At 52.3% G+C, this 27705-nt stretch overlaps 5 protein-coding genes and 1 non-coding gene across 6 annotated transcripts; 1 reads left to right on the plus strand and 5 right to left on the minus strand.

The window, feature by feature from the left end:
- Positions 1-7509: 7509 nt before the first annotated feature.
- Trnaq-cug lies at positions 7510-7581 on the minus strand. Its single transcript has one exon. It is a non-coding gene; the product is annotated as a tRNA-Gln (tRNA).
- Positions 7582-10117: 2536 nt separating this feature from the next.
- Positions 10118-11269, minus strand: LOC34618051 (translationally-controlled tumor protein homolog). The gene is made up of 3 exons (XM_022731395.1): positions 11176-11269; positions 10711-10777; positions 10118-10472 (listed from the first exon to the last, which is right to left on the minus strand). The coding sequence occupies exons 1-3, from the start codon at positions 11267-11269 to the stop codon at positions 10118-10120; spliced, it is 516 nt and encodes a 171-aa protein (XP_022592776.1).
- A 1169-nt stretch (positions 11270-12438) lies between these two features.
- LOC34618052 (serine--tRNA ligase) lies at positions 12439-13854 on the plus strand. The gene has a single exon (XM_026335827.1). The coding sequence runs from the start codon at positions 12439-12441 to the stop codon at positions 13852-13854; it is 1416 nt and encodes a 471-aa protein (XP_026191612.1).
- Positions 13855-15003: 1149 nt separating this feature from the next.
- Positions 15004-19191, minus strand: LOC34618053. Its single transcript, XM_026335828.1, has one exon. It carries the CDS (start codon positions 19189-19191, stop codon positions 15004-15006), a length of 4188 nt encoding a protein of 1395 aa, XP_026191613.1.
- Positions 19192-22201: 3010 nt separating this feature from the next.
- Positions 22202-23051, minus strand: LOC34618055 (DNA-directed RNA polymerases I, II, and III subunit RPABC3). The gene is made up of 3 exons (XM_026335830.1): positions 22893-23051; positions 22501-22643; positions 22202-22334 (listed from the first exon to the last, which is right to left on the minus strand). The coding sequence occupies exons 1-3, from the start codon at positions 23049-23051 to the stop codon at positions 22202-22204; spliced, it is 435 nt and encodes a 144-aa protein (XP_026191615.1).
- A 2164-nt stretch (positions 23052-25215) lies between these two features.
- LOC113146947 lies at positions 25216-27410 on the minus strand (the record flags this gene model as incomplete). The annotated part of the gene is made up of 4 exons (XM_026335831.1): positions 25216-26555; positions 26738-26862; positions 26984-27066; positions 27256-27410. Coding segments are annotated over 4 exons (1703 nt in total), but the record flags the coding sequence as incomplete, so codon positions are not given.
- Positions 27411-27705: the final 295 nt, after the last annotated feature.

Below are 27705 nucleotides of genomic sequence, written 5' to 3' on the forward strand. Positions count from 1 at the left end.
CTTTCCACGAAGGATGAAGATGTGGCGCAAAGTTGAAATGTTGGTATGCGAACCAGGTGCAGCACGCAAGGGCCTAGTTAGACAAGGCGTGAGGTACCAAAGACGTTCTGACGGGTAGCTAAGCTTTTCGTTTGCTACTTCAAGCTAAAATCCCGGTTTGCTTTTTAATAGAGCCCAAACGCTCAGGAGCAAGAAAAACTGCCGGGGTGGGGGGGCGGGGTTGCACGGAGTTGTCTTTCGTGGCATGTTCGCCTCATCGGGGGTGCGAAGGCCCTTGCGCTTTCGGGCTCCGCTATTCTGAGGGCTAGAAACTTCTACATGCCCTGAGAAAAAGGAAAGTCGGTATTTTGATTAGTAGAGTTTAGAAGGCTATGGGGAAAAAGGGGATACAGGGACGACTTTTCAATAGCAGAGGGAGGCAGTTCACGTTAAGCCGGAAAAGGGCCTTCAGCGCAATAGATCAATATTCAGGGCCCTTTTGGGCTTTAGTACTATTGTTCTCTACAGCCAAGGCGCTCCAGGCCCTTGCATGTATGTTTCTACACACGATTCCTCGTTAGGGAGTCAACGGGGGGTGTTAGGGCTTCTTTGGGCCATCCATAGAATGAAGCGAACAGCGAGAAAGACTTCCGACAGTGGTGGTAAAAGGTGGCTTGTAGACGCCGTGTACTTACGGGCAACAATCGGGGGATCAAGCGGTCGAAGCCGCTGGTCACGGATATGCATCCACCGAAGAAGTGTTAGAAAGTGGCGGGCTGGACACCCTAGTACACAGAAATACGGAGAGCAAGAGAAGAAACAATCTGACCAAAAATTAAGGCTTAGTCAAGGGAATGGGGTATATATTATTATATGAATATGAAGTTACTTCCTTCGCTGCCTGCGCTTAGCTGCCACGGATCCGCCGACGTTAGGGAGGGAAAAGCTAGGGCATTAAGCTGTACAGACCGCTCGGCGTATAGATATTTGAATATGAAATACTGGAGTTTTTCTTTTTGTATCCCCTTCCCTCCTTTCCTCTTGGGTCGTGGAGGCCCTCCAGAGGTGTCCGAACCATTGAACGCCCTGCCCCAGTCTCACAACCACGGGTAGGAAGATGTCCACCACAACACAGAAGGCTCAAAGTAAGCCCCCATATGTTTGCACATCCAATTACGAAAAAGATTTGGTGAGAGATTCGCAGAGAAGTTAAATGGACGGGGAGGGGGGAGGTGGCGGGGCCCAGGGCCCCTTCTTAGGCCAGTTCGGCTCTGAAGGGCCGCTGCCGACACGGCAAACAGCCACGGGTTTTTCCGCTCGTCCTTTACTCTGTTGTTCCTGTTGAATAAAAACCCTAAATAATATCATAATCTAATATGCTTCGATATTGTTTAGGTGATTCCAGATGGAGAGCAGAAGCTCTCTGTGCTGCTCGGTCAGTGTCCCTCGTATGTCCCTTTCCATGCGGTCAAGATCAGTTGCCTTCATTCTCCTTCCCTGAACGTTCCGGAGTTTATGGTCTTACCCTGTTAAACTATTGTTGTCGCGAGGTGCTCGAGGGCCCGTAGGGGCTCCTAAGGTTTCGAATGGGTCATTGACGCCCTAGCTGGTGCACACAAGGACGTCGTTTTTGAGAGGGCCATTTAGGCAGCGCAGCCTCATATGTGCGTGTTCCAGTAAACGAAGCCACAAAGCCTTGCATTTCAGATACAAGAAGACAGGTACGGGCCCCAGAGGATTTCTCCAACGTGTGCTGTTTTTAGCGTAAAATGTGTGCAGCAGTTGCGTACAAGCACATGCAAGGAGCCCGCCTTCTAAGGCGGAAAGAGGCTTCCGATGCACACGAAACAACCGACACGTCATGCAAGGTGTACACTCAAGGGATGGATTCTACGAGTGAAGCGGATGCTGCTGCGTGCACCCATGAGGAGGAGCGCCCCTCCTCAAGGCACTTGTCCACTTCATTCGTCACGGAGGACTTTGGCGGGAAGAATAAGTTAGGCCTCGTACCCCAGACAAGCGCCTATCCAGCGACTTCCTGGAAATCCTTTGAGAACATCAGGGAATCCCATGAATGGGGTCCCCCCGGAGGGCTGCGTAGTCCTTATAATGTCACAAAGGCACAAGGCCAAGTGACCTCAGGGACCCCGAAAGTGTTGAACTATAAGGAGCAGTCAATGATGCCCCTGACCATGCGTTCTCTTCTGCGCGAGAAAGGCTCTCTTCTAAGGGAGGCACTGGGGCCCGAGAGACACTCTGGAGAGATCCAATATCAGGCAGCCATTGAAAGGCTGCAGGCCGATGCGGTCCTAAATGACCAGCTGAGAGATGCAAACACTCCATCTCCCTGCACAAATAAGCCATTGGTGGACGAACCGACATTGGCCACTGAGCTACCCAGTGCAGCAGAGGAACTACCAGACCCCTACCTCCGAGACCATGAGGGGCTCCTTGAAGCCTCCGTGGAATGGAACTTACCAGCAGCCGAGAGCATACAGACTGGTGACTTCAGCCGCCTTGAAGCTCAACCGCAAATTCAAAACACCCGTCAGGACTCCACTGGCCACTCTGCTGCATGGAAGACGGGCTCACCCCTTGAGCAACCGCCCCTCCTTCAGTTTCACATCAGACCTTCACAGTGTGGCGTTACCAGGGGACTCGATGCAGAGGGCGGCGAGGCTGTAGAGGACCCGAGTAGTGGGCACGGCGCAGTATCAGAGGCTTCCGTAGAGCATCCTCTGAAATTCTATAGTACTCAACTTCCTCAGTTTTCCCCCTACGCAAGCGAAACAGTATGGCAACAGGCCTCAACGGGCTATGTCAGTGCTTCGCCGGCTGGTACTGGAACACACAACGTACAGTACAGCGCTCCGTTCGTATCTCCTTGGTTTCAAATCCCACGGCCCCACAGGCAGTTCACCAAGGGCCTGCTTGAGCTCCCCTTGCCTGCCGTGCCCCCCCAAAGCCAGCTTTGGGGGACCGCACTGTGGGACAGGCCACAATTAGGGGCACCTAGACCCTGGATACAGCGAGAGAACGAGATGCCGGCACCCTACGTACTGCCCGGTAGGCCTCTTCATCCCTTTGTGAGGGAAGCTCCCACTCTCCAGCCGCGGCTAGTGCGAAGACTGTCTAGCAGTGCTGCATTCAGAGCGCCTAATGGGCACTCAGGATCATCCGCCGAAAGCCTTCAGAGCGTGCGACGGCTTAACACAACGGGCTATCACCAGACATTTAGAAGACTCACCGGATGGGCAGACCCTGTGGGCCCTACCCCCGGGGAACTCCAGCAGCAGGCGATCCTGCTAATGCACCAGCGACAGCAGCAGCATGCCTCACTGCAACAACTGCGACCGACGCAGCTCCAGCCAATAACTCCTCGAGAGCCAAAATACGATAGCTCAGGGTGGTTGCCACGGGACTCCACGCTTCGGGAATCGCTGGGTACAGCAGGAGAGACAGGATATGTTGACACCACATACAGCACAATGCAACACAAGGTTGCAGGCTGCAGCACTACCGTGAGCAGGAGGAATACCAGCGACTGCAGCAGACCCTTCCGCTGCATAAGTGCACCCAGGCGGGATAAGCCCCTGAGTTCTCTTGTGACCCTTGAAATGAGTGACACCCGTGTCGACGCTGACTGTTGCGAGGGGCCCCTCCATAGCCTCCACCAGGTCCCCACTACATTTACCATAGGCCCCGACCCCCCGCAAGTCCACAGCCAGGACAGTTACACGGAAACCAAGTCGCACGAATTGCGTCTGGCCTCATCCATGCCGGAATTCTCGCCTGAGGTGTCTGTGGAAACCTGCAGTGCTTCAAACGACGCCGCATTCCATCCCGGAGTCTCAGAGCCACTCCCACCCGAGAGCCCAGCGGCTATTGGAGGCCGCATCCTCAGGCACCTGCAGACGCTAAGGGGTCTCCTTACAGGCGATGCCTTGACAGGGGAGGCTCTCAGCAGCGATTGCTTCGCTGCAACAGATGTGCTTGATAAAGAGCTGCTCAACGGGGAAGACGGGGGCCCTCAGACCGACTCCCTCGCTAAGGAAGAAAGCAGCCCCACACGACAGCAGGTTTTCCAAGCGTGCAGCTACACACCTCTCAAGTCCCCTGAAGTGCCCCGTTCTCCAGAGGATAATTCATGTCCTTCCCATGAATTAAGTAAGGAACCCCTCTCTAGGGGCCCCCAGGTGGGTACGGTTCTCGAAGGGCCCGCTAACCCACAGGGCGACACAGCACCCCGTGCTCCATTGGCTCCTTTGGGGGGCTCTCTGGGGCCTCAAACTGGGGGCTTATCTCTGATTGCCGCCGGGGTTCCGCGCCTTACGTTGGCGGCTTTGAATGGTCCTAGCGGCACTGGCGGCCTCCTCACCTCCTGTTTCCCTCCCCGCAGAGTCCCATCCAGTGTGTTTGAGGTACCCAAAAGGCCTGCATCCCCCGAGCCTTGCCATCCCTGGGAAGAAAGGCCGCTGAGAGGACCCCAGAGCAGACGCACTTCCTGCCATATAAATGGTGACGCCTCACAGACAGTCTCAGAAGAGCAAGAAGGGACTCAAGGCACACAAAGCTTTAGCAGCGTACAAACAGGAGGGAGTAGTAAGACCTCAGTAGAGACAGGCACAAACCCCGACCAGATTCATCATCCTGAAGGGATCGCTGCCTCAGGCCGTGGCCCCTGTTGCCCCTTCAGCGCGTCTACGCATGAGAGCGGCAATGAAGACAGCAGCGGAAAAAAACAGGGCAGCAATTCGAAAGGCGGCACACAAGCAACCGATAGGGAACAGGTTCTCCGCATAGCTTCGCATCACAAGGAGATCATGGGCTGCTCATCTAAATGCGCTTCAGAGGATCCCAGTGAATCGGTACTGTCCCTTGGTGGCAACGAAGTTAAGCCTGATGGATTTCCGCAGAGTACCAGCCCCCTCTCAGTAGAAATATCATTCCTGGAGAAGCCCGACACAACCTCAGGCACAGTGCATGATGAGCCACTGAGTCATACTTGTGGGGGGACCAATGAGGCCTTTACGACGTGTGGGGGCACGGCTCGTAATCTCCAGCGGCTAAATGTGTGCTGGGCTGTTTGGAGTAAGCTTTCTGAAGGTAGTATCAACGAGAAAGATGCTCAGGGTCGCAGTATTTTTACAAACGAAGACGAGACCTCATGTAGCCCTACAATGAGCACCAGAGCAGCCTCATTGCCCCAAGGAGCACCCACAGAGAAAGTGTCCTTTGTAGTCCCCCTGGAAACCATTGCAAATCGAGCCTTTACTTTTCCGACTGAAGACGTAGCCTGGGAAGGGTGCAAGCGGTGCCATATAGAGATCCTCCTCCCCTCCTACCAGGTGCAAGAGAACCACCCAAAACGCCACAAGGGTGTCGGTGTGTTCTGGTAAGTGCTGATGAACCCTGAAGCCCTAAACCCTGAATGACCCGGCAACAACGTACTTGCTAAACACCGATCCTTCCTTGCGTATTCTGAATCTCTACGGGTTGCAGCGCTCCGGGCCTTTGTTTGCTACTACTGTGGGAGGGACCCAATGTCACCCACAGAGCCGCAGCCCCCCATACCGAGATGGCAGGTACGCTCAGTGCTGCAGCTGCTGCTAGAGGCCCCTTGGCACTATTGTGAAAGACATAAGACAAAAAGAAATCTCATTAATTTTACAGCTCTACAGCGGAGAACCCTAACAACTGTACAAACGAATCCTATTGGTCCTAACTCAAGCCTCAGCCTGTAGCTGGGCTTCACCCTATCTCTCATGCTGCTGTGTATGATGTGTGCCCCTAGTTTGGCTTCTCTCTGAGCTGCGTGCACAACAAAGCCCTCAGAGAGCAATCAAGGCTGCACTAGAACGGGTAAACACCTATTTATCACTGAAGCCTGAATCTGTTGCGACATTCCTTCGTCATATTGTCGCGTCCTGCTAATCAACCTTCTTATTTTGGTCGAAGTGTTTTAGGGGAGCATTGTTCATTAGGAGTCCTCAGGGCTGTGCAAGGTAGGGCACTAGATGGCAGTTAGTGTTGTGGCTTTGGTGTGTCTTTCCGTGGTCCTCCTAGGTCCTCAAGACTTTCTCGGCCTCTGACAGGAGGGGCGTGTCGGTTGGTTTGGCCTTGGTGCTCGGGGACGAGACCAACGCAGAGTATCCCCTTCAGCAGGATTCCACGCTGTCTGCCTCACGCCCCCTGAGGGGGCCATATAAGGTTTTCTTAAAGGCAAAAGGAACTGCCAGGGTGCTTCTGTCTTCCAGAGTGAGTGAAATTCCACATGCGCCCGTTGAGGCCCTTCAGAACTCCCCGTGCGCCAACGATTGTGAGCTACTGCCGAGGGAGGACGACATGAAGTGCTCCCCGCTGAATCTCCCTCAAAAAGTAGGGATGTCAAACGTGCGCTTCAGGGGCAAGCGGGCCGTACCTTCTTTGTTACTGACGAATGCATCGACGGTGAGTACCACCCCTGATCTGTTCCGCACCGATTCGATATCTCATGCACACACCAACACAGCTTCTCACAAACTAGCACCTAAAATTTCTGAGGGTGCCTATTTGTATAAGTTACATTTTGGCTACGGGGGAGAAATTTCTTGGTGATCCTCGGTTTTGTGAAGGCACAGATATTCTGGACGACGTGGAGTTCATGGAGATAGAGGCCGGGACCCCTGCAAGTCTTCGTGTAGGATCTGGTGCTTTTTGGACAGCGCAGGGGGAAGAGGCAAAAGCAAGGATCCCCTCCGGGGACGGCAGCAACCAGATACAGGTCCGTTTATCCTTTTATGAAGAGTTGCGGATTCCGTCGAAGTGCTTTCTGTACGTTGACGATTAGGCTATCTGGTGCTCCCTCTCTTGGTTACTGTGCTATTTAATCCTGTAGAAGTTGACTCCGGAAATTCTAAGACATCAGGCTCCTGCTTGCGCTGTTGTGTCCCCCTCATCGCAGACATTGGCGGAGGCCTTTGCTGGTTCAACTCAGGGGGCTGAAGTGGTAGCCATCACCATGCAACTCTAGCTGCTACAAAACCTATCTAGCAGTTGACTTACTCTAAATATGTCGGACACTTTAGAGATGAAGCCGTTGCAAACTATACTTTTTTCAGCGCAAAGGGCCTTGTACTTACAAAGGACTCTGTGGCTAATTCTCTCGGAAGTGTTTTCATGGTATGCTACGAGAAAGAATGCTACCCGAGTTGGCATAAAAGGTTTCTCAGGAAGTGGGAGGAACAAGCGGTCCTTAAAGATGGAGGGCGGCTGCCCGAGGGGCGCTATAGAGCAGGATAGGGAGAGCGGTTCTGCCACTTGTTCTTCAAGCTAGGCGCAATGAAAATGAAGGAAATGTATTCATTCTGGTAGGTAAAAAGGCTCAAGCCCGACAGTTTTAGGATGCATGGGTTGGCACAGCCAAGTGGTAACCTCCCGACATGGCTGAAGATCCCAGTAATACCTTTTCTTGATAACACGCACAAAGCCTAAGTACACGCTTTGCACATTAAATGACCCGGGCAACCGAAGATAAACCAAGATATATAAAGGTCCTACTGGGATTTGAACCCAGGTCGGCGGATTCAGAGTCCGCAGTGCTAACCACTACACCATAGAACCGTCAGCAGTGCTCTTTCCAGGAACCCGCAGAGTCAGAAGATTGTGCGTACTCTTGTTACATATCGTTGTTTTGCTCCAAGCAGAGACTATAAAGCCGCTTATTGTGGCTCTGCATGTTTGTAGCTTCAGCAACAAAGCATAGAGAAGTCCAAAGCAGAAGGGGGGCCGAGGTCACCTGACCCGAGGGCCATCAAAAACTGCAGCAGTCTATTACACGCGCCCTCCTACTATGTGCAAACCTGAAGTCCCAAATAAAGTTACCTATGGGGTTCCTTGATTTGGTTAATTAATGCACCTCTTTTGAGCGAGCAGGGCCCACTCCTGTAATGTCTTTACGCTGACGGCCCCTTCATCTCCCTCAGAGCTGTGTATCGTCTTCATAGCAACAGAAACGCTACACAATCTTCCTCGCAATACTCACAGCTTCTTATTCTGTTAGAGCCGCAGATACACGGAATCTAGTATAGTGAGCACGTGCAATGCTCTTTGTGTTCCCCGCCGTTCGGTAGAGGGCCACCGATGTTTTATTTTCACCAATAGCGTCTGGAATCCCCCTGACCCGGCCTTCCGGTCAGTGCTGATGGTGTTTGGCCCCAAAGAGTCCCCCAACCCGGGACTTCTTGCACCCCGTGGTGACAGAGCCAGCACCACGCTGGCCACATCTGCTTGCTCCTTCGGCGCTACCAACACACCTTTACCTGCTTCTATAAGCAGCAACAGGCGCATTAGCAGCAGCGTCAATACAAGGGATGATCCTGCTTCTACGATGTGCACAAGTATTCAGGACAGCCTCTGCAACACTAAGCCTCACGGCCTACATTCGTGTCAGCATCAGCCGCCCGCCGGTTTTCGTAGTAGCGGCAGCACATCACATGAGGCTTCCCTTCGTGGCTCTCCTTCCCTCGGCACGGTGGAAGTCCTACTAGCTGAGGTATCTACGCGTTGCGGTGCTGGAGCTACAAGAAATTCAAGTACATCTAACGTTATGTCCGCGGCCACTCGAGACCCCGATTCTGGCGTTGTGACTCATTCTAGTCCTGATAGAGGAGTCAAATTGTCTCCTTCTCAGTTGTGCAGCAGCAAAGATTGGAGCTCCATTCGGATCGAAGACAGCTTCAATGCAACACTGTCGCGGGGAGACACGCTAGAACAGCGTCGTCCGAGCAGCAAGAACACCGCCGTAGAAATGGCGCGCCCCGCCGCGCTCTGCAAAGCAGCATCCACCATTGGAACTTCAGCTTCGAATGGCAATTCAACGATAAAGGGCCCTCTTCGCGCAACCAAGTCTCAGGGATTGCCGCCTAGACCCCAGGCTTCAGGATGTACAGCTACAGGAAGCCGTCCCCGTCGCAAGCCGTCATTAGAAGAAACAACAGAGCCAGAGAGGCCATCGGGGTTTCCCAGACGTCTGCATAGTAAAGATAGCTTCGGGTGGGAAAGGGCCCGCCGTACATCCGACTCGAGTAAGAAAAGTAGCAAGCAGAAGCCGCTGCCAGCAGAACACCTAGGCGATCTCTCCACTGCCGGCTTATCTGACTACAACCGTCGAGACAGAGCCTCGTCATCAAGCTACTACACCGACACGAAGAGCAGCACTCGCGTCTCCATGGAATAGATTAAACCCCAAAAGGACAGAAAGACGCTCTCAAAACTGACACTGTACACCCTGGGGTGTTACAGGGTGCCCATGTATTAACAGTGAGACCTCCCTCATTCCCAGAAGTATCCGAGGTCGCTGGCAGCAAGACACGCGGATACCTCTATTCCGTAACGAACAGTACAGACTGCAAATCGCCCGTCACCGGCCGACCATGAGTGCAACGCAGAGAAGGGCACACTACGCAGGCCATTCACGCGTCCTGCAGAATGCGACAACTAAATGCCCCACACTAGTGCATAGCCAATTCGTACAAATTTAAGTACATACACACCCTCATTACAGTTCGCAAAGAAAAACACGCAGGGAATACGGCAGTAGTCCATGTTTTCAAAAGTAGCGACAGCAGTACTAACATAGGTGATGCATCAATCCCGGACTAGTACACTTAAAGTTTTGTCTGTAAACAAAGTTCGAAAGCGGAAACGGGACCACCTGCCAGGATGCCCTTTCCTCCTAAAGAGAGCAGCTGCATATGTAGCAGCGCCTCGGGGCAGCATAAAGCGTAGATTTGTTTGGACCAGGACAGCACAAGGCCCCCGCATGCCTCCAAGGGGATCGTGGATAGGACTCTCCTCCCATAGGGGGCGACCCAGAATGCTTCTACATGTGTAGAAACATGCACACTCTGGCGGCACAGATTTTCGCCCCCTGGTTCCGTGCAAAAGGATGAGGCAACAGCAGCCATTACTTGGCTTGGTACCCGCAGCCAAGTCCCGCAAATTATAAGTTCCTTTGGGAGCTTGAGCATGCGCATGCATTCACCTTCATAGGTAGATGTCGTTCATCAGTCCAGCCCGATGTGCCACCCCGCAACCAGACCAAACTTAAGTCACTTGTAATCGAGCTACTGCGAAGTGAAATACGATACCTATATATTTAGTACTTCTCCTCCTTAAGGCCGTCCCTCAGATAAATAAACCTTGGTGCAGTTTCCTCGTCCTTGTAGTATGCATAAACCAAAGATGCCTCGAAATCATTGCTTTGCGACATGTAAAACAAGAAGTCGTCGAACGAGCCGAGGATCTTTTTCACAAGAGCTTCGGTTCCTTTCTTGAAATCCTCAACTCTTGTCGGATTATTCTCCTCCAGATGCTGCATCACTCTCTTTATATAGGCCTTGATGTATGCAGTGAAGTCCTTCTTTGACAAAGAAGTCTCAGACAGGTGGAATGAATCGACAATGTCAATCACCGTCTCAGGCTGATCGTCCACGCCATCCTCGCCTTCCGCGCTGCGCAAGACAGAAGTTTCAGCAAAAACTCGAACAAATTACAAATCCCAGATGAACACAGACACGATGCAACCAGGTTTAAGTGAGAAGGATTCACGACATAAAAGAAAGGGCACCACGGGAACAAACTTCACTGATGCCACAAGCCTATCGAACGATCAAGCAAAATCCTAAAATAAGTCCCATCTGTTCCACTTTATTAGGGGTCGAAAGAACCGCCTCCCAATATCCCGCCCACCTGTTGTCCGCGACACCTATGTCTCCAATGCCCGTCGTGACTCGAGTCCCCTTGACTTCAAAGGCAACTAAAGCGCATGGAACACGCGAAAATGCAAGAGAGAAGTTACAGCAGCATGCCTTTGCTAACATCAAGCCACAACAAAAGTGCTCAGCAGCTAGGCCTCTGGGCACCGGACCCGGCGAGACGGCGAAGACTATACCAGAGCGACACTCCAGAGGAGCCCTCGCAGTCACGCGAAACTACAGCCCAAATTTTTCCCCATACTCATGTCACGCCTTGGCTGGTTCAGGTGGATCCCATGTCGCGATACCACGCTGTTTTCCCAACTCGCGGACCCCCAACCAGGAAACATCCGATACCACCATACTCTGCTAATTACACTACTAAGCAACCTGCTTGCACCATCCTTGTGCTAAACTTTCTCCAAAATGACGAACGAAATTTGGCTGCCGCCGGACGCACCATTCTTTAAGGATTCGTCCCCAAAAGGAGCAAGATGCTGGTAGGAGTCCGAGCAGAGCTCGTCGTCAGAGAAGATGCATTTGTAGACCTTCATTTCCTCAGATCAGCAAGAAGGAACCAGCGAATGCAAAAAAAATGCCTAAAAATCAGACAAACGGGAAATATGAGCGAATAGGGGTTGTGGGGGAGCGCAGCGCTGCTGCTGCTGCTGCGAGTAGTACGCGACCAAAGCCCCAAGTCTATGCCATACGATGCGTCCTTATGCAGGCTGCTTTTGCATCCAAAGAGGAAAAGATAATCATACGTTACGTGGGTAGGCGCTTTTTTTCTTTATGAATGTACCTGTTATGAAGCTGTTTATTGCAATTCTGTCTTCATATTGATTCCCCTTGAAGCCAACCGCGGCCGCCATCAGACATGAGATCCGCAACAGGCACAGCACAGGCAGGGGGGCCCAGCACTCCCTTCCATTCTCATGCCATCTGGGACCCTCTAAAATTTTGACACCTGCGCCAATTTTCAACTACTCCGCTGGAATACTGGCTTATTAGATGCTCCTGTAATTTGCTATGTTGCTGATTGCTAGTTGATCTACTCCTCACATCCAGGGTAGCGCTTGTGGGGCAGCTTACGCAGCACGCCAATCCTAGAACCGGTAGGCCGGCAGCATTCAGTAAGCGTAAGCTATGGGAGACTCAAACTACGCTCCCATCGCCCTTTATCCCCTCTTTGAATATCACTTCGCTCTTTGCGTATGCTTTGGGCCCAGTAACAAGACATGCAGCAGTAGCATGTGCGGCAACAGTACCAGCCCTCCCTTCGTGTCGCCGGCTTGTACCTGCCTACTTCCGCAACACGGGGTTAATGCAAATAATGCTTTGTCGTCTGCTGCCTTTTCCTATGTCGTGCATGACGCGTACTATGCATACTCTGAATGCGCTCGAACTAGACCGCTGCGTGCTTCACGCACCCTCTACAACCCCAGCTCACTTACTCTAGTTTGCTGCCGCAGCATCCTCCCCCTATGTGCCTGCTTGTGTTGCCTCCTCTCCACGCTCCTGCTTCCAAGTGTATCCCGCTCAAGGCGCATACCCACTTTGCTGGCCACCCTGATGCGCTCTCCCTGTTCCTTTCTCCCTGATGCCCCCCGTGTGGCCGGCTAGGCTTATAGCTGTACAGCTTCTGCTCTGGGTGTCTTCTCCCTTCCGCTCTGTCGCATGCTGTCCACCCGTGCTTGATCTTTTTGCTTTTCCCGCAGAAAAGATGACGATCGATATAAACTTGTTGCGGGAGGAGAAGGGCGGCTGTCCCGCCCATGTGGCGGAGAGCGAGAGGAGACGAGGGCGGGATCCAGCCAGAGTAGAACGTCTGATTGCGGCAGATAAGAAATGGAGGGAGGCAACATTCTCATTAGAGCAGGGGAGGAAGGACTTGAATGCCGTAAACAAAGAGATCGGACAGCGAAAGAAGAGTGATCCGAAGGCCTCATGCGAGGACCTAGTGTCCAAAACTACGGGCATCAAGGCAAGGCTACAAACTTTGGAAGCTGAGGCTGCAGAAGCAGCAACCACCAGAGACACGCTCCTCAAATCCATTGGCAATATCGTGCATGGCTCCGTCCCTGTAAGCAACGATGAAACGAACAACAAAGTTGTACGGACTTGGGGGACCCCCAACAAGGTGAAGATTGATGGCACTCCTGGGAAAATGCATCATCACGAGGTTTTGCAGCGGTTGCATGGGGTGGACTTCAAAAAAGGAGTGGAGGTTGCAGGGCACAGGGGCTACTACCTGAAGGGCCCTGGTGTCATGCTCAACTACGCTTTGATTCAATACGGCCTGAACTTCCTGATGAAGAAGGGATACCAGCCGGTTCAGCCGCCTTTTTTCATGAGAAAAAGTGTCATGGGGGCTGCAGCGGAGCTTCGGGACTTTGAAGAAACGCTGTACAAGATCCCGCACGAAGCAGGACACCAGCAGCAGCAGAAGACGAAGCAGCAGCAGCAGGATGCAGAGAGGGATGACATGTTCCTTATAGCCACTAGCGAGCAGCCACTGTGTGCCTTGCATATGCATGAGAGAGTAGAAGAGAAGCAGCTGCCGATTCGGTATACTGGCACCAGCACCTGCTTTAGGAAGGAGGCTGGGGCGCACGGAAAGGACTGTTGGGGAATTTTCCGCATCCATCAATTCGAGAAGATCGAGCAGTTCTGCATTACGGCACCGGAAAAGTCGTGGGATATGCATGAAGAAATGATTTCTACAGCTGAGGAATTTTACCAGTCCCTCGAACTGCCATACAGAGTCGTGTCGATTGTAACTGGCGCCCTTAACGACGCAGCCGCGAAGAAGTACGACCTTGAAGCCTGGTTCCCCGGGTATGAGGACTACAGGGAGCTGGTTTCCTGCAGCAACTGCACCGACTTCCAGGCGAGAGACCTTGATATTCGCCTTGGCCACAAAAAGGAGACGGCTACAGCGGCAGATTCAAAACCCTTCGTTCACCTCCTCAATGCAACGCTTGTGGCCACTCAGCGATGCATGTGCTGTATCCTTGAAAACTACCAAACACCAACTGGGGTGAAGGTTCCTAGGGCTCTTGTCCCGTATATGGGAGGGCAGGAGTTCCTTCATTACCCTACAGACGATGAAGATAAGAGGGAGGCTGGGAACGCGTAACCCATCCGAAGCCCCATAGTTTTTGCATGTGGCTATGACTGGGGGCCGACTGATGAGCCATGTGGCAACGGGATGTGATGAGAGAACCCTTAGTACTCCATTCTTGGTGTATTAGTGCTGTATATGCACCGAGGCTTTAAAGTTGCGCTCCTACTCCATCTAGGCATTATTGTCCTCGACATATAAACTCCTACCAAACCTGGTACATCAACCACTTTCCTGTACGCATACACTCCCTTGTACATAGCTGCATAGTTTATCGTCTGCACTCAGTATTTATGTGCATTTGTACAAGCCCTTAGACCCAAGATCACGAAGGCCGGAATCCCTGAGGAACACTCTTCCACTTATGTCAGGACGTCACAGAGATAGTCTTGCAATGGTTTACTATTTCAGCGTGCTGTGGTCCTACAGTGGCGTCTGGTGCTACGTGGCTCGGTATGGCAGCTACAGGGTTTACCATACGCCACAGAAGGGGAGAGCACGTGGACAGTGCGGTTGCCATATGTTCGTGCGTAAGTCTGAGAAGGGATAATCGGGGCTTCACAAGGCCAACACTCAATGCACAGAGACAGAAGGCAATGCAGCGCACACTCACCTCGGCACGGTGCACGAACGGCTAGACTGGCAGGCCCATGAATGCCTGTGCGCATGTGTGCGACGTATGCATATACTTAGGGGAAAGGTCTCTATAAAAGCAGTAGAATGCATAACAAGAACACAGACAAGCATGCAAGGGAGCGCAAGCACGTGTGCTTGAAATTAGAGCTGAACATGCAATACGTTCTCGCTTCACACAACTAGCCCCCCATCGGTGCTAGAACCAGAACCTAACATCGAAGGGGGCGCCTCCCGGCGCCTCTAGTTGGGAGTTCGAGCTTCTGGCTTCCACGGCGACTTTGAGATGCGAGCGCCGAGAAAAAAAGGATCCTCCCAAAAGCAACGCGCTTCCCTCCCCCTTCCTCGGAAAGGCGTGGCAGCGTGGAGAGACATGTGGTATTACTGTGGGACGGTGACAGGGGGGCAGGCCGAGGCCCCTAGTAGGAGCCATAAGGGGGCCTCTTTGGGAGACTCGTGTGTGCAGCATGGCCCGTAGGGGGCTGGGCTGGACCCCTTTACGCGTAACTGGCAAAGCGTGAAATCGCAGTGTTAGAGGAATATAGCCGGACAGAGAGGAGAAGCATCCGGATGTGCGAAGTCCAAGATAACCAAGGATCCATTGGCATCTACTTGAACTGCCTTCCAGTCCACAAGTGCCCATGCATTTCCTTTCTCGCGAAGCCATGCGACGCTGGAGAGAGGATCCAAGGCTTGCGGTTCGACGGAAGCAGGCCAGGGAGAGCGCAGACTCCTCTGTGAAGTAGGCACCGCTGAGACTTCTGCTCTGTTCTCGTTTGTGGCGGCAGCGGTGCGGCTGTTGGAGACTGAGGGGGTGGAGGAGGCGCCTTGAGGACCGGGAGAAATCGCTAGGGGCCTCAGTGGGGCGCTTGCTGCTGCTGTTCTTTGATTTTCTGCATGCCCGTGTCCTTCTCCCGTCAAGTTGGTAGCGAATACAGCAGCTTCGGCATGGCTAGCTGCATGTGCAGCAGCAGACGCTGCTAAAACTGCAGATCTGTGCCTGCGCCGTCGCTGCCTTTCAATCCACTGCAGAACCAGTCGCCGATGCGACTTGATAGATTCCCTCCGTTTCGCTTCTTCCGCGGCTCTCTGCTGCTGTTGCAGGCGCCACTGTGTTGCTGCTGGCTCGTAAAAGGCCTGCAGCGGCCTGTCCGGGGAGGACTCTTGGGGGCGAACACCGGGATCTCCCCTCCAGCAGCACCTCTTTGCCTGCCTTAGTGCGAAAGCTGCATCGTCACACAGCGCAGCCGCAGCATCTGCTGTTGCCCCTTCATCTGCCACCTCAGCAACTGAGTCCGCAGCTGCTGCAGCTCGTGCAGATGAAGAGGCTGCCCGGCTATTGTGCTCCCGCTGCAGTCGCTCCACATCAAAGACCAGCCAATCCGAGAGGGACCGCTTGAAAGGGTTGTACCGGGGTACTCGAGGCGCGAAGCCTGAGACGCTCTCCGTAGAATTTACTTCATCTTCTCCACATAAAACAGAGATGAGACCTTCGCCGCTGAACTCCGCAAAGAAGGCATTACTGGGCAACAAATACGCACCGCAAATTTCAAGTGTATGCACTTGGGAGCTGGTGCTCTCCGGCCCGCTGTTCCTGCCGCTGCCGCCTATTGCGCGACGAGGCAAGGGCATGCTTCCTGCAAAGCCCTCTGCGCAGCTTTGCGGGATTCTAATGGTGCGCTTGCTGCCCTTGTCTGTGCTGCCGTTGCCACCTTTGCTTGCCAAGCTCCTGTGGCTGCTTTCCTCTGGCTCCTGGACGCTGCTGCTACGGGAGCAAATTCCAGTTGTTTGCGACCCTAAGCTGCGAGGGCCATCCGAGCTGCTGCGTCTACTGCTGCCAGTGCCGCGATTGCTCAGCGGACGCAAACTGAGCCCACGTATTGCGAAGCCAGCAGTTCTTCCAGCAGTAACAACACATGGAGCCTCAGGAGTCGGTGCTCCTGATGATGGTGGTGGTCGTCGTGATGCTGCTGCTGCTGCTGTGTCTGCAGAACGTGCAGCTTCTGAGGCTGATGCGAAAAAAACGGCTGCAGAATCAGGAACGGCATGCGATTCTGCTGCCGCCTTGACTGAGATGCGTATCGCAGTGTCAGCCCCAGAAAAATTGCGCCTTCTGTCCTCTAACACGCCAACAACTTTGCATCCAAAGTCGTCTTTTGTCGTGCCTTTAGCGAGTTGCTTCCAGCGGGAAAGCATATGCTGCCAAACTGCGTCAGGGTTCGTGGAAGACCAGTCCAGTCGCAGCTTTTGCTTGGTGCCCCGCCTCGCTCGCAGAGAAGACAGCGAAGGAGCATTCAACATCCACAGCAACAGCAGGGGTTGCTGATGCTGCTGCGAGTGCTGCAGCACCTGCTTTCTACGGCACAGCGTCAGCAGGCCATGGCAGGAGAGGGAGATGCGGTGCACCCAGTAACTGTCCATAGGAGGGATTACCGCGATACATCCAATGGCGGCCTCTTTGCTGTCATCTTCCGCTTGTCGCGCACAGAGAAACCTCCTTCTGCTACTGATGCCTGCGCTCTCAGGGTGTATTGGACGCATCCCAGCCGCATTCATTTGCCCCCCTTGCTGCTGCAGAGGATCCGGCAGCAGCGGTGCCGCAGCGATTTCGGTGTCTCGCTCGCATGCACGAGTCATCGCCGCCGCTGCTGCTGCTGCTGTGGCCTCCTTTTGAGGAAATGCCGCCGAGTGCCACACCCGCACAGTCCCCCCGACATCCAGGGATGCAAGGAAGTATTCATGCATGTCTCTCCAGTCAGTCTGCTGCCTTACGCGAAGCAGCGGCCGCGTGTGGCCCCTCAGTGTATATACCAGCCGTGCGCAGGAGGCGGTAGCCGTAGAAACTATTGCTGGTGCTTCTATGACACCAGAGCGAGCACTAAAAGACGCAGAAGGCGTTGCAAGGTAGGGAGGAGACTGAGCAACTGAACTCGGGGGGCCTTGCGAAGCATCAGCGGTGCACACAGGAGAGGCGGACCAGACGAGAAGGCGCCGGCTGACTCCCGCATGCCAAGTCACAATATGCCGACACCCCAACCTGCAGCATTTGAGACTGCACTGCAGTTCGGTATCTCTGCACCGTCTGGAGGCAAACAGCCCACCGCTACTGCCGCAGCTCCCTCTATTTGTATTCCAGCTCGCCCAACAGCCCCTCGCGTTGCATGCGGAAGCATTTCTTTCTGCACCGTTTAAGTGGCAGAAACAGCTGCAGAGGTCGCTGTTGCTAGTAGCGCCACTCTGTCTCGTCGCGTCTCCTTGCTGATGCTGCAACTGCTGCTGCTCGAGGCTACATTCTGTGCGTCTGTGTAGAGGACGCCCTCTGCATGCAGCCCCTGCCCAGCAGAAGTCAAATCCGCCTTCTGCGTGGGGAGGTGGTCCGCCAACCCATTCGCCCCCTAAGTAGGCCCTCCTTTGCTGTTGTTGTTGCTGTTGCAGCTGCCGCAGCTCGAGTGTGCCCACATGCTGCAGCGCAAAGAGAGGGGCTAGAGTTTCACTGTCATAGATGATGGCGCCTATTTTCGAAATGAAGGCGAACTGATTACTGCGATGGCATACATCGATGGGCATGCAGCTGGCAGCGGCTGCCGTCTGAATGGGGGAAAGGCCCACACAGAGGTCCCTCACGTACAGTCCTGTTTGCAGACAAAATACCTGCAACCACCCTCGTACGAATGTAAAAGCGTGGCTAGCACTAGCCACCACGTGGCACCGTGAACGCCACCCTTGAGAGGCCCCCACAGGCCCAGTTAGCAAAGGGTTGAAGGGGGCCACTTTGGGAGGTCCCCCACGAAAACGCATTTGGGATCCATTGACTCCAGTCGCAGGGATTTCCTCCTGCTGGATACTATTTAGTAGTCTACGTGGCGTTAATTGTGCCCCCGCTGCTGCTTCAGCTGCACCTGCAGTGAATGCTGCAGTGCTAGTCGGCTCGAACGGTTCCTCCGCTACCCAGGAAGACCAAAGCAAGCGACCCCTGTCTAAGTCAAAGCATTGCAATGCTTCTCCATTGCACCAGAGCAGCCGGCGACAGTCCAGGGTTATGCACATGCCCCCTTCCACAGCCACGTGAATCGGTGGCTTGAGGGCCTCCTTCAGGATCCGCCGGTGCGCAAGCCCCCCGCGCAAGTTTTTTAAGAGCATGCACACTCTAAAATAGAGAACACGCCAAGTAAACGGGTGGACGGTAAGAGTGTATGCTGTGCTTCGACGCACCGAGGCGTCGCCACCCTCTTGTGGCCACTGAGGGCCCTCTCTTGTCCATGAAACAAGCCCCTTTCCCGAGTCAAAAACGTTCAAGGAAGGAGTCGGAGAGATGGAACGGTCTTCAGAGCTGCAAAATTTTTCAACAGTGGGCTTTGGTGGAATTAGAGAGCATCCGCCTCCCGTGATGTGACAAGAGCAAGAGGAGCCCATGAGGTCGAGGGCTCCCTGGAGGCTCTCATAGCGCCGCACAAAGTCCGTAATGACTTTGTGACGCCAGAGACCATCCCAAGTGCTGCTGATTTCCTTCAGATACCGGCAACTGCCCTCCAGCTGCAACAAATCGCGTGCAGGGAGGAAACGGGCAATAGGCAGCAACAGCCAGCGGGGGAGGCGAAGCAAATGCGACATCGAAGAGTCACCTAAAGCGGATGAGCCTATTGCTGAATGTAGATTCTGTGGACTCTGCGAATTCCCGAGGTGGGAACCAGACTGTGTTTGTATCGGGGGAGCCCTCATAGACGGGTCTAGGATTGGTACGCATGTGCGGTGGAGTGGATACAGTACAGCTGGACGGGAATAGCAGAGCATCGGCAGGCTTCAGGAGGCAGAAGACGCCTCATGGGTCGGCTCAGCAGAGCCTCCTATTACAGTTCAGGCATCCTGCAATAGTGGCACGCAGGACGTGTGCTTGTCAGCCTTGACCGGTTTCGGGGGCCCCCGAGGTGTCTTTTTAGGTCGAGTTGACGGTATCTAGTTTGGAAATGTACTTTCAAAGGATGTCGATTGCTTGCAAAGCCAAAAAAAAAAGACTCAGTCTTTATGGGAGCCGACGAGGAGAGTCGAGAAACGGAAGGATACTGCCAGAGAAACGAGAAAACACGCAATGCTCCAGTTTTCAAGGCAGCGACTTAATAAAAACAGCCATTAGGCCAAAAATTAGCGCTTTCATAGCCATAAAAAGGATATTCTACCCAACGCAGGAAGTAGGTACTGCCGACATTTCAGACACGGGGACTCCATTGCTGCCGCTGGTGCGACGTTTCTGGCATCGTTTCTCGCTGTCACTAATTTGATTCCATCAGTATTTGATTTTGATCAATGTATTGTGCTGATTTTTGTACTCATATTTACATTTTAGGAGCAGGCTGAGGGCTGCAAACCCAACTGACACTGGTGTGCAGCCCATTGGTCCACCAGGCTGCGCTGCCACTAGTAGTGGGGCAAAGCAGCCGTCTCTTGAAAAGTACACACGCCAAAAAAAGGTACGCCGAATGAAGCTACGTGGATGAGTTATAGATTAAATGCTTGCGGATGCACATTGAGTCAAGCTGCTGCAATAACCAAGAAAGGCGAAAAAGTGCGGCGGCAAGCAACTCTCTTCATAGGGTCCCTTTGGAGGGGCCCACAGCCAGCGACTGGCTTCGTTTTGTTCTCTGAAACGGTGTTTCCATCTTCTTGACATCATTCCGACAAGTTCTTTGCCCAAGGGAAGGACGGATAGCTAGGATGTAGGTAGCCTACACCTGCGGGCAGTCTGTAGATTTGCGCACAAAAGCTTCGCGCCCAGGTGCAAAACATCAATTTCTTCTGGTATGGAAAGACGCCTAGTTCACAGCTGATATACTATAGAAATAGCTTCATTGTACAAGCAGTTCGAGTGATGCTTGACCAAAATGTGAAGCAGTTTGGTGTAACCGTGTAAACGTGTACCTGGGCTCACCATGAGGGGTAACACAGACAAATGCATTAGGAAAAGTAGTTTCTAGAGTGCAGCAATGGACTTCCAATTAAACAGAAGGGTGAACGCTGGTCCCTTGGCAGTTGAACATGGAGTATGCAGGCTATACCATCTGACGAAAGTCTGAAAACATTCATACATGAAGGGATAGGTCCTCAGCGAACCCCATAGATCTGAAATGCAGCTAAGAATCGTTTTACTAGGCTCCTGCAGAAAAATCTGGGCAGAGGGCTCCTTTTTAAAGATAATACATGTATGCCGCGAAACACAAGTAGCAGCCCATACACGGGCGAAAATGAAATGTTGAGGCCTAAAAATTTTAGAATTTATTCCCAAATGATCAGGAATTACCCTGTATTCTCATTAGGAGACCTTCTTCCAGGACCACCCCCAATGAGGCCATTCTTTGTGGCTTGTCCGGTAACCTTAAGGATGCTCGAAGTCTTCAGTCACTCGACATGTGGGAGAATTGTTGAGTTTTAAAAATCATAAAAGGACGGCAAAGTGATATGGGGTTTTGTTGGGGGAGGTAGTAAAGCGGAGCTACCTATGGACGAAAGTTTGTGACAAGGATTGGATTCGTCATGTGTCTCCTAGGATCAACCACTTTAGAAAGATTGCAGAATATTTAGCCTAGGATAACTGGACGCCAGAAAACCCGCTTCAAAGACTCGATGAAATTGATAAGGCAAAGTTTCTGTTTTATCTGAATGTGGTGCAGTGTAGTTGTTTCGTGCGCAGTGGCTGTCCGGCTGTTGCAAAGTACTACAGGGTATCGAAGCCGGAATTCTCAGTCTCCTTGAAGTGCTGTTCTCCCCAGGCTCTAGACTGTATCACCACAAAAGTGCCAGCTAGCGAATGTGTCACAAAAACAGGCCAAATGAAGGCATTGGCGACTGACACTGGATGTGATGGGCATACCTTTATGGTCTGCTCGTGCAATAAATCTTTCTGCAGTCTCCCTTCAGACCCCAATTACAATACTTATGCTCGCACACACCTGAAGCCCACGCGCGACCCAGTAAGCCTGCATGCAACTGAAAGCCAGCAGTTTGAAGGATGGGCTACCACGGCCACGCCACAATAGTTCCTGGGGTAGTGCAAATGCATGCGAAACCTTCAGGGCAACAATGGCCAGTGGAAAGCAATTTTAGGAAGCCATGCAACAGCGGTAGCAGAAATAACAGCAGCGCAGTACTCCATGACGACTCTAATTTTCAGTTCCAAAACGAACCGGAGGCATGTGTTGCAGGGAGCAGAAATGCTGAGATATCTACTGCAGCTAGTGTGGATGCTACTAAAGCTGGTACAAAGCGAGCTATATGAATGCAAGTGTATTCCAAGCCATGCAGTTCTACCCCACCGTCTCCCTCGCCCGAATGCGCACTGTTCGGTCGAGAGAAATTGGTATTCGGGAAATTGAGGTGAGACAGGTGAGCGGAGGAATTCAATATCGGAAGCAAGTAAAATAGGTGAAATTCAGGGGTTTAGAGGGACATAACTGTAATATACTGTGAGTGTATGTCCTTCTATCTTGAGTGAGAAGCAATGCACCAGATAATAGTTGCAGGGCACAGACGGTAAGGGCCCCATTATCCCTCTAAGTTTCTATCCTAGAGGGCTTTAATCTTTTACATGAGCTACTAACTATATATATATCTCTATGTATATACATATATTATAGTGGCCCTAGGTTATGATGTGCACTATTACTACTCAACCCAGGAGCTAGAAAAAAGTCAAGCGGCCTTCTTATCCTGCGTATTATCTGAATTTTACAAGTTTGGTTTAGCATTCGACCAACGACTCTTGCGATCTCTTCACCAAGAGATAAACTCGCATATCGAGCTCCAAATCGCCCACGACGTGCTTGTCAGCCGCCAGAGACATTAAGAGCCCCCCAAAGGACAAATAAAGGGTTCTGCAAGCGACACGAGGGAGATGTACCACAGGCAGACGATACAGCAAACACGCAATAAGATGGTGGCACTTCATTCCAAGACTACAAGGCCTTCTAGACACTTGAATCGAGTTAATGCTACACTACATGCTAGCACTCTTCAGGGCATATTAGATACAGAATGTACCTTCTTTCCGATGAGGTTTCCTCTAGCTTGAAAACCTTGCCATACATGACATAGTCGTAGCCGCTTAACTGCTGTGCGTCTGTGGAGCCATCTGCCTTGCGGTCTGGGAGAACCAACGAGTTCGTGAGACCAATATGCACCCCCTGAACATACAGTCAGCATGCATACACTTAAAGTGCGCGCGAATGGGTGCACGCTGTCATGCTGTCCTCCAATTGAGCCCATGTTGCAGCTGTTTTGCAGCTTGTTTGCTTTGAATCGTCGGTCGTCTCATGAAACAATAGTTCATTAAGGAGCACCATAGATTATTCTGCTGTTTCTTTAAATGATGGTCCTACATATCATTAGCACCTTTTCTAATACATTGATATGGGATGGAACTGCTTGCTTACCTGCTTTTCGGCAAGAGGGAGCAGCTGTTTGTTGACATCCAAAATGAGTTCTGCATCGAGTCCCGAGCTCTTGGCACGAATTCTGCTAACACGCTCAAATTTGTTATTGTCCACACTCCGGACTGTGAAACGATCCTCAAAGAGGCAAGGAATCGACATCTCCTTCGGAAGGTTATAGCAGACGGGGACACGTGAAGAAACAAGATGATCAAGCCGGGTAAAACTGAATGGCCAAGAGCTTCAGCTCATAAGGTGATGCTCTATGGCATACATACATTCAGATTCCACCAGCTCATTACCCTACGATTCTTTTCTGATGGCCTTCAACAAAGCATGCATGACGTATCAATACAGGAGAGCGAGATGTTGTGGGCAGAAAAGCACGAAAGGATTTACGTAATGGCAGAGTTCACGGGGGCTTTGGCGCCAAGATCCAAATAAACATGCTATTTATCTTAGCAAAAAAATAAAACTAAAAGCGGTAACTGACGCATATGTAGGATGCAGAAATAAATCTTCGCCGTGGGGCTGCGGCTCTAGCCTCTAGAAGACTTCCTAGATGGTATTGCGGGAAAAAGGCAAAGCGTCAATCTCCAGGTGTTTTCTGAATCAATACAGCTGTGTAGACTAAACGGTGACGCTGATTAACGCAAACAAACAGGTACCGATTGCGACTCTTTCTCGGCATACGCTTCATTGGTTCTGAACTCTCCAGAATGGTAAAGCGGTTTTAGGTGAAAGCAAAGCTGATATCTTTGGTATGCGCTTAATTTTTGCATTATTAAGCTATTTGCAAGCATTTGTCCTTCCCATTTCACATTCATATCCCCCTGCGCCGTCCCTGCGCGAGATGACAGAATGATTCATGAGAGGAACAGGGATTTAAAACCGCTGGGGTAAGAGAGGATGCAGGGGAACCATCGGGGGGCAAGACGAGAGAGCTAGTGGCATTGGATATGTTTCTGGGCTAGGCTCTTTGCTCGCCCTTAGAAACGGACGTAAGCAGCTCAGCAAGGGCCAGTAGATCCTTCATCTCTTCAGCCTGATACACGAGAACCTCCATTTCTTCGGTATGAGGCAACAGTTAGGATACTATCGAAAATACCTGTTGCTTTATGACAGCCTGGATACCTGTAACCGTAGGTAATTCATTGGCAACATTATTGGAAAGCGGTTCACGCCATGATCTGGCTGAGCTAATCCCCTCACCTTCCATGTCTTCTTCAAAGTCTTCCTTCCTCGTCTGTATGTCGTTTTCTAGTTGCCTTAGCGCCATTCGAGAAAATTTCGCGTTGAATCGGTCAGTGTTGGGTAGGTCCATATGCAAGTTCAAAACAGGCGAAGGCACGGGTACAGTATCACCTGATGATTCAAAAATTAATTGCAGGTACGTTTTTAAAAATGTGAAAGCCTTTTTAGTAAACCACACTAGGTATGACAAAAATGGTGTCGACATGATGCTGCTTACCCAAAGGCGGATTTAGGCGGTTTTCGTTTACCGGATTCCTCGCCTGCTGAAAGTGGGGTTTTTGGTCTATTTCAAGTACTCTCTGATTAACTGTGGTAAATGTTTTTCGCTTCTGATTCAACTGTCACCTGCATTTTTCTTACAACTGGTGGCTTTCTTCATGGCTTCCGATACCGCACCCATGAGCACCGTGGGAAAGAAGGCAACGCAATAAACAGCCCAGAAAATCCCATTTTTGATCTTCCAGTGTCTCTTCCCCATTGCACACAACAGAAATATTGAATGTACAGCTGATCTTAAAGTGAATGGACTGTAAAATCCGTAGATCAGAACTCTTGTACTGATTCTACTGTACACATGATCTCGGCTGCCACGAAATAGAACTGAATCGGAATAGCTTTTAAATCATGTCCCTTCCGTTATGTTTTCTGAAGCAAAATGCGTTCTCCTGCCTCCTCATGGACTTGCATCCTCAACTGAGGAAAGATTCACTTCTGACCATTTCACATTGCAGCATACAGCACTGTATGTCGAGACATGCGATACACCGGAGCTCTGTAAGCGAGGAGTGTTCTTGTTTAAGCAGTAGTCCGCTGCAAAAACTACCCCTGTAGGATAAAAGCAAAATTTGCATATAGAATCGCTTTTCCAGGTAATTGGGTAAGGACACCGCCAGGGAATAAAAAATGGCGCACTCGGCGCCTTTACGGCTGAAAGGCACCGTAGTACTCAGAAGCAAAGAATATATCCAGTTTCCCTGTGTATGTGACGACCTGAAGCACAGCTGACTCCAATACGTAAAGACGGCAATTTACTTGACAAAGAGTCACTGGAATCGTCTATTTGATGCAGAATTCATTTCACATGCGCCGACAAGTTTTTCCTGCTCCCGGTCGACCCGGGCTGCATAGACGCGTTCCGCAGTTGCCTTGGTACCTGCTTTGTTTCTCCGGATTTCTTTCGATCTGACAGCCCAGATCCGGGGACGGGTGTGCCATTCACCCGCACTGAGACAGCTGCCGTTCCTGGGAAAGGGGGGAGAACGTCGATTCGCCCGGCGTGCACTGCATGCGAGGGTCCTCTAGAGGGCCCCGGTGAGCTGGTAACCGCCACACCGTGGCTTCCTTTTGCTGGCACTGGGCGTGCACGTACAATGGGCGAGTTCTGGGGTGAGGCCGAACTGTACCCCAGCCTGCCTCGACTGCCGGCAGGGGCACCCAAGGGCGGTGTCGGTTGTCGCGCTGAGGCTCGCTCACACTCGCGCTGCGACGCCAGGGATGCTATGCGAGGGACGGCTGCGGACTTCCGTAGCTTAGGCCCCTTCTCTGCACGGGTAGGAGTAACAGAAGCTGCTGGACTTGGAGCTGCCTCCAGCGACCCAGGGCTGCTGACGCTGCCTCTGCCGGCAGTAGGCTCACCCGTATCCCTTAAAGACAGGGCCGAAGGCCTTCCCGTGCCTCCTACTGATCGCAAAGAGCGCAGTGCGCATGTAACGAGCTTCCCTGGTGAAGCGGCGGGTGTCACCCGTGGGGGTTCCTCGGCGTCCCTCGTCCCACAGGGTAAAACTGCACTGATGGTAGAGAGGTCTGCCGCCTCCGTTGATTGAAGAGAATTGGAGCACGTCTTTTCCTTCCTCACGCTGACAGATAATACCAGTTCTGCTGAACGCTCTGGCGTTTCTATCTCTCTAGATTTCTGTGCACCCGCCGCGCTTAATGGTGCAATAATCACTTGCGTTGGTTCACTGTTCGCAGCTGCAGCTGCAGTGGCTGCTGTTGCCTGCTTTCCCGCTTCTGCTCGTCCTTTGTCTGTGGTATAATCCGCATTTCCTGGCCCTACAGGGCTTGGGGTATTGCTGCCTTCTCCCTTGTCACGCACAGGCGCAGCTCGCCTGTCCATAGGTGTATTCTCTCTTTCCAAAGAAGGCGGGAAATCATGCGCCTTCCGTCCAGGATGAGGCTGCGCGGCCGAACCGGCACAAGGCCTATTGGGATCCAAAGGGGTCAGATCTGCCTTGTCTGCTGCAGCCGGGCTCTGTGCCAAGGGATGACGATCAGAACCAGTCACATCAGAAGCAATCTCAGATGTTATTTCTGTGGCGGCGCTTACTGCAGGTGTGAGTGCTGCAACCGGAACACGTGCAGTACGAGGCACTCTCGGTACACCCACGCACATGCCTTCAACTGTGAAGTCGGCTGCATGCACGCCACATTCACATGCAAGCCGCAAGCTATTATTTATACGCAGCGCCGCATGAGTTGCCGTCCCAAAAGATAAACGCAGACCGAACAACCGAGAAGCTAGCATCTACATTGACGGGCAAAAATACAGTTCAAGACAGCTGGTCACAGCCAGTTGCCTGCTGCCTCCTGCTCACTCGTTCGGGCGGCTAAGTCCCTAAGTCGCATCGGGTTCGTCCAGTCAAAGGCGGAGGAAGCGCAAGGTTCTTGAGGCTTCCAGCGTCCTTTATCGCACGTAAATGGCGCTGCCTCCAGAACGTCCCTAAACCGCATACCAAATGCGCAAAATGCGAAACCCTGAGACCACAGACCCGAAACTGCAGGTGATGCCGGTACATCCAAAGGGGGCAGAAACGTGAGAGCGCCAATAGCAAGAAACGCACTCGGTCGAAAGAGGAGGACTTTCCTTCCTAGCTTCTCGCAGCAATCCAAGAAGAGGACTCGCCTTCCGCTGGCGGTCGATCGGCTGTAGACGATACACCGCACGACCAGAAGCGGTAACAGACATAGCATACATAGGCTAATCCTACATCCTGCGTGTTGCCGCCCAAAAAGCTCAATTCGTGGCCTCCCCACAAAGTGGTTGGCTGCGTGCCCTTCACGTGAAACGCCCCCCATGAGCGGACGCAGGAACCTTCTCCCCTAAAATGCTCACGTTCCAGCAAATCCCCGCAAACCAGGGGTGCCGCATGACTTCCTCAACACCCCCGCAGGCGCCTATGCGCATCAGTGGCTCAAGGGACAACAGGCGGGAGACAAGAGACCGGGCGTCGGCTGAGGCTTGACAAGACGCCGGGAAGGACAGACGCCCTAAAGACGACAGCCCGAGACAAACAAACACAAAGGGCACAGAAGCAGCTCAATTGGTCAAGCTAGATACAAAGACGTCGGGTCTACTCTATACATACATCTATACATATACCACGATGAAGCAAAACTCGAAGAGATGGACGAGAAGTTGAGAATCACACAAGAAAGAATGCACGCGCCCCGTAGCCACACTAAAGGCTCTCTCTCTCTCTCTCTCTCTCTCTCTCTGTCTCTCTCTGTCTCTCTCTGTCTCTCTCTCTCTCTCTGTCTCTCTCTCTCTCTCTCTGTCTCTCTC

This window comes from Cyclospora cayetanensis, unplaced genomic scaffold (assembly GCF_002999335.1).
Source record: "Cyclospora cayetanensis isolate NF1_C8 unplaced genomic scaffold, CcayRef3 CcayRef3_contig_81, whole genome shotgun sequence".
In the NCBI taxonomy this organism is placed as follows: domain Eukaryota; phylum Apicomplexa; class Conoidasida; order Eucoccidiorida; family Eimeriidae; genus Cyclospora; species Cyclospora cayetanensis.

Coding starts and splice junctions, on each gene's coding strand:
- LOC34618051 (XM_022731395.1), bottom strand. CDS start 11,269: ATGAAGGTCTACAAATGCATCTTCTCTGACGACGAGCTCTGCTCGGAC. Junction 10,778..11,175: donor GGACGAATCCTTAAAGAATG/GTGCGTCCGGCG, acceptor CATGCGCTTTAG/TTGCCTTTGAAGTCAAGGGG. Junction 10,473..10,710: donor ATAGGTGTCGCGGACAACAG/GTGGGCGGGATA, acceptor TGTCTTGCGCAG/CGCGGAAGGCGAGGATGGCG.
- LOC34618052 (XM_026335827.1), top strand. CDS start 12,439: ATGACGATCGATATAAACTTGTTGCGGGAGGAGAAGGGCGGCTGTCCC.
- LOC34618053 (XM_026335828.1), bottom strand. CDS start 19,191: ATGAGGGCTCCCCCGATACAAACACAGTCTGGTTCCCACCTCGGGAAT.
- LOC34618055 (XM_026335830.1), bottom strand. CDS start 23,051: ATGTCGATTCCTTGCCTCTTTGAGGATCGTTTCACAGTCCGGAGTGTG. Junction 22,644..22,892: donor TCCCTCTTGCCGAAAAGCAG/GTAAGCAAGCAG, acceptor CTGTATGTTCAG/GGGGTGCATATTGGTCTCAC. Junction 22,335..22,500: donor GAAACCTCATCGGAAAGAAG/GTACATTCTGTA, acceptor TGTCGCTTGCAG/AACCCTTTATTTGTCCTTTG.